Source organism: Leuresthes tenuis, unplaced genomic scaffold (genome assembly GCF_036924035.1).
Source record: "Leuresthes tenuis unplaced genomic scaffold, fLeuTen1.0.hap1 SCAF_8, whole genome shotgun sequence".
In the NCBI taxonomy this organism is placed as follows: domain Eukaryota; kingdom Metazoa; phylum Chordata; class Actinopteri; order Atheriniformes; family Atherinopsidae; genus Leuresthes; species Leuresthes tenuis.
Window position 1 is genome coordinate 22,776,676 of NW_027325362.1, and position 4,827 is coordinate 22,781,502.

General features: G+C 45.1%; 1 protein-coding gene across 1 annotated transcript; it reads left to right on the plus strand.

Moving 5' to 3' along the window:
- Window positions 1–1,224: 1,224 nt before the first annotated feature.
- Window positions 1,225–4,827, plus strand: nkx6.2 (NK6 homeobox 2). Its single transcript, XM_072390410.1, has 3 exons — window positions 1,225–2,076; window positions 2,683–2,855; window positions 3,008–4,827. Exons 1-3 carry the CDS (start codon window positions 1,647–1,649, stop codon window positions 3,254–3,256), a joined length of 852 nt encoding a protein of 283 aa, XP_072246511.1. The 5' UTR covers window positions 1,225–1,646; the 3' UTR covers window positions 3,257–4,827.

Genomic DNA, 4,827 nt, shown 5'->3' on the forward strand with positions numbered 1-4,827 from the left:
ACCTCGCGTTGAAAAACCTTTTAAAACCCACAGTCTTCCCCCCGGTGAGCAAATGAGAAGCAAGGTGCATTTGCCGAAGCCTTTCAAATGCGAACGCTGACCATATTTCACTCTTACAACCTTCTCACATCTCCATAAAATATTACAGCACTCAGAGTGATGACTGCAGCCGGGCGAGCTTTCTCACACACTTTCACCGTATTAACGCAGTTTGTCTAAGAAAAAAATAAAATAAAATAAAAAGAATAGAAACATCAGATTATCTCACACGTAATAAACCCAGTTGGGTCGTTTAAGGGGGCTCTCTGCTCTTTGGTTATCGAATTTTAACGACTGATCCTTCTGTGTAGTTCTGTCAAATAGGCTAGCTGCTTGTAGGGGGCAAAAACGGTAAATAATGGAGGTGTTCACGGTGGGATAAAGTAAGCTATCCGCTGGAATCACTCAGTTAATCGGTCTCATCCGGCAAAGTTTCCAAAAAGTCCACCAAAACCTCACAAACAAAATATGGTCGAGTTTAGCATCTTTTCGGCTTAAACCGAAGATTTACACCTAGCTAAAACGAAATTTTCGCCAAATTCACCGAATAACACGAAAAAAAGTGTTTCTCGGAGGTGAGTTTTTTTCTTCCTTTAATATACTCACACTGCACAAGATAATAACTTTGAATGCAAATGGATATTCTTTGTTATTTAAAGAAACAATGATTTTCAGTGTGAGATGCTCCATTAACGGCACTGATAAAGGTCTTAATAGAGTGTTGCTACTGACGCGTTCAGGGCCTCCTCCGACACGACGGTCCCCCCTTCATTAAAATCTCTCTTTTAAAATTCTACGAAGAAAAGTGCAGAAAACGTACATTATCGTGAATTTCTTTTATCATAAAATAACAGTTCAATACTTAAATAATGTACAAGTGAATGTGCAAATAGCCTAACATATTTTAGTCACAACTTCGACACCCTAAGACGGCATGATAGCTATATGCTAAGTTAGCTTACTTGTTCACTTATTGCTCCGCTCTGAACGTGTCTTATCAGCAACACGGATCACTCTCATCTTGCCTGTCATGAATAAACCCAGTCAGTCCGAGTGAAAAGTCCCATTTCCGACAGCACATCAAGGCAGCATTCGTCCACTGAAGCGCACGTGAGATGCAACGGAGTTTTGGTCTACTCCAATCAGGGCGCCGTCTCACTCAGCCTCGTCCAATGGGAATAGCGCGCCTGCAGGTGGCTGAGCTGTTATCAGCGAGTCCCGCTTCACTCCCAGAGTAGAGGCAGTCAATTTATGGAAAGACAAGCCGACCCCTTAATGGTTCCCATCAAAACCACTAAAAACATCATCAGACCGTCCAACTTCCGCGAGGAATCCTGTTGCGGACGTATGAAGCCTCCTCCCAGCTGACAGACTGCGACCAAAACAAACTCACGGAGAGACATTTTGGGGGTTTCACCAGGCTCTTAACTTCCCAAGAGAGAAGTTCTGCTTTTCTCAAGTTTCCTCCTCAACCAGGATACTTTTGGAGAAGGCGTCAGAAGTGGCCTGGATCCAGCCTGTTTACCAGTCCGCTTTGCGCCTTTATTCATCCTCTGTAGTTTATACCCAGTTTTTATCTGAGCGTGTTCAGCGGTTCATGTTCACAAATGTTAGCTGTCGGGCCGATGGATGCTAACCGGCAGAGTGCTTTCGTTCTGGGCAGCACCCCGCTGGCGGCGTTGCACAACATGACCGAGATGAAGACGTCCCTGTTCCCGTACGCGCTGCAGCAGAGCCCGGCGGGGTTCAAGGCGCCTTCGCTGTCCAGCCTCAACTCGCATCTCGCCGGGGCGACCCCGCACGGAATAAGCGACATATTGGGAAGACCGATCACAACCGCCGGACAGCTTCTGTCCGGCTTCCCCCGGATAAACGGCCTGGCGACCACTGCGGCCGCCGCGGCGGCGGGAATGTACTTCAGCCCGGCGGTGTCGCGGTACCCGAAGCCCCTGGCCGAGCTGCCGGGGAGGGCGCCCATCTTCTGGCCTGGGGTGATGCAGGGCTCTCCGTGGAGGGACCCGCGAGTTCCATGTCCGAGTAAGTGTGGAAGGGGCTCATTTACAAATTGCACGAATTTCTCAGGGATGTCTTTATTCTCTCTGTGAGCTTACTGTGAATTCTACTTTCTTGTGATTTTTAGCCTCTTTTTTTCCGGTCCTATTAAAGCTACTTGGAGGCTGGACACCCCACATGATAAACTATAGATTGAAAACGCCTTAAATACTTAAATACATTTCAAACCAATAAAATAAATGTTAATATATAAATCCCTAATTCACCCTTACCGCCTGTTGAAAAGGGGACAGAATATTCTGAAATATTATTTGGCTAAAAATATTATTTCAGCAGCAAAGACACATGGAGGTTCCTTTAGAGAACTTTGGATTAAAAGCTGGCTGCTGACAGGACACATTGACATAATAATAACATTAATAATAATAATAACATTACACACAAACACACACACACATATATATATATGTATATAAATTAGGCATGTTAGGAATATTTTAGGCTCACCTGGACTCAGAAATAAGGGCACATTTAAAATGTCTTGCTTTTTTTCAGTATATTTTCTCTATACTTTCCTTCTTTATGTCCTCATACCTGTTAATAGTGTTAATTCCATCTGTGTCCCCCCAGCTCAGGCTAGCATAATGGTGGACAAGGACGGCAAGAAGAAACACTCCAGACCGACTTTTTCAGGGCAGCAGATTTTTGCACTGGAGAAAACTTTCGAGCAGACTAAATACCTGGCCGGTCCAGAGAGAGCCCGCCTGGCCTACTCTTTAGGAATGACCGAGAGTCAAGTCAAGGTAAAGGATGTTTGGTGCTTTTATTGATAAGGGAACGATAGAAAATAAATAGTGCGCTTTAATATGTGTACATTGAGAGGTTTAACAGTTTGCAGTTGAGGCTGTGCTTCAGGAGGACCTGTTGAGCATCTGCGCCCTTCTCTCCTCAACAGGTTTGGTTCCAGAACAGAAGGACAAAGTGGCGGAAGAGGCACGCGGCAGAGATGGCCTCCGCCAAGAAGAAGCACGACTCGGAGACGGAGAAAATGAAGGAGAGCTCGGACAACGAGGACGACGACGAGTACAACAAGCCGCTGGACCCCAACTCGGACGACGAGAAAATCACGAGACTGTTGAAAAAGCACAAGGCCACCAACCTGGCGCTGATCAGCCCGTGCAGCAACAGCTCGGACACCTTGTGATGGGCCCCAGCCTGGGGAGGGGGCCCCAAAACCAGAGGGGACCGAAGGGTCCGACAGAGACCTGTGGCACTCTTCCTCCGACCCGGTTTCCACCTGCTATCACCGACATGCGTCTGAGGAGGAGCGCGCTTTGCTCCGCAGAGCGAGAAGATGCGTTTTAAAAACAACAACAACAGCCCCACAAGCAAACAAATAAAGAAAACAAGCAAGCGTGCGCCATGACGCCGTGGCCCTGCAGAGCCACCTGCGGACACTGCACACACACACAGACACACACACGCGCGTGCGCGCGCGCGTGGAGCTGTAACTCCCCGTCAGAAACCGGACTGACGACGGCAGGTTCTTATCGTGTTGAAAGGACAATAAACACTGAGGAAGAAACCTGCGCCTTTGGCCACAGAAAAATGGGAGTTGTGGCAGCAAACAAAAATAACTCTGTGCACACAATCCGGATCTGTGCTCGTGGGACTCCTTCCATTTACCTGACTCACTTTGCTTCATTCCACCGGTGTAATTCAGGATATTTGTCACACTTTTATTTTGATTTCTTCTCCAAAATTAGCAGCTGCAGAAAGTCGCTTTTCCTCTTAAAGAGAATTGCTAATGCTCCTAATAACCTTTGGCATTTATCAGCTTTTCGTTTGAATAGAAGTGAAGTATTTTCCCAGTTCAGCTTTAGATAATTCAGCTTTTTTTCTTCCCTATTTTGACTTTTTTTTCTCTCTTTTTTTGGCCTTATTTTCGGTGACGTTTTTAAACGTGGAGGTTGTTTTGGTTTGTTTTTAAACGGCGTTCACACTGATCCGGATCCCAGACGCATGTTTCATAACAGGCAGGTGTAAACGGGGCCTGTGACGCTTCTAAAGCTCAGTTTAACCAGGGTATCCGCTGTCCTAAAAGGCGAGAGAATCACGTGTTGGTTTGAGACGAGTGAATGATTTGCGCTGTTAAGCTTTGCAGATACAAAAAAGACAACAAAAAAACACAAAAAATGGACGTGAGGATGTATATATATTTTTTACTGAATAAGTTATGTTGTCCCGAGCAGTGGGGACGCGGCAGCCCTTCTCCTGTTCCTCGGCGCGCTTATCCCCCTCCATCCCTCTCAGATATACCTGCCGCTTGGTTTTTATCCCTGCAGGAAAGAAAAAGAAGAGATTTCCCTCCACCTTTTATTGAGGTGTATTCACGTGTATAGACGCAAAACAAAAGAAATAAAATAATTAAAAATACAAAAAATAAACGTTCCCCGCTGTAAATAACGACGGTTGGAAAAAGGAGGGGAAAAAAGCAGCAGCTTGTTTTAACGACAAAAAAAAAACAAAACACTTTGGTTTCATTTGGAAGAGTTTGACCTCATCACGCAGCGGGACGGTTTCATGTTGAAAAGAAAAGGAGAAAAAAAAGAAAAGAGTATTATTGCTTCCCGGGAAAGTTCTAGAGAGAAAGAAAAAAAAAGAAAAACAAGAATTTGTATTATGAATAAATTATTTAACAAGCATTTTTTGTCTGATTATGAGTTCTGTTTTGAGTGTGTGAAGTTCCTATAAATTAAAAGATAGATTCACGAC

Coding starts and splice junctions, on each gene's coding strand:
- nkx6.2 (XM_072390410.1), top strand. CDS start 1,647: ATGTTAGCTGTCGGGCCGATGGATGCTAACCGGCAGAGTGCTTTCGTT. Junction 2,077..2,682: donor CCCGCGAGTTCCATGTCCGA/GTAAGTGTGGAA, acceptor GTGTCCCCCCAG/CTCAGGCTAGCATAATGGTG. Junction 2,856..3,007: donor TGACCGAGAGTCAAGTCAAG/GTAAAGGATGTT, acceptor TCTCCTCAACAG/GTTTGGTTCCAGAACAGAAG.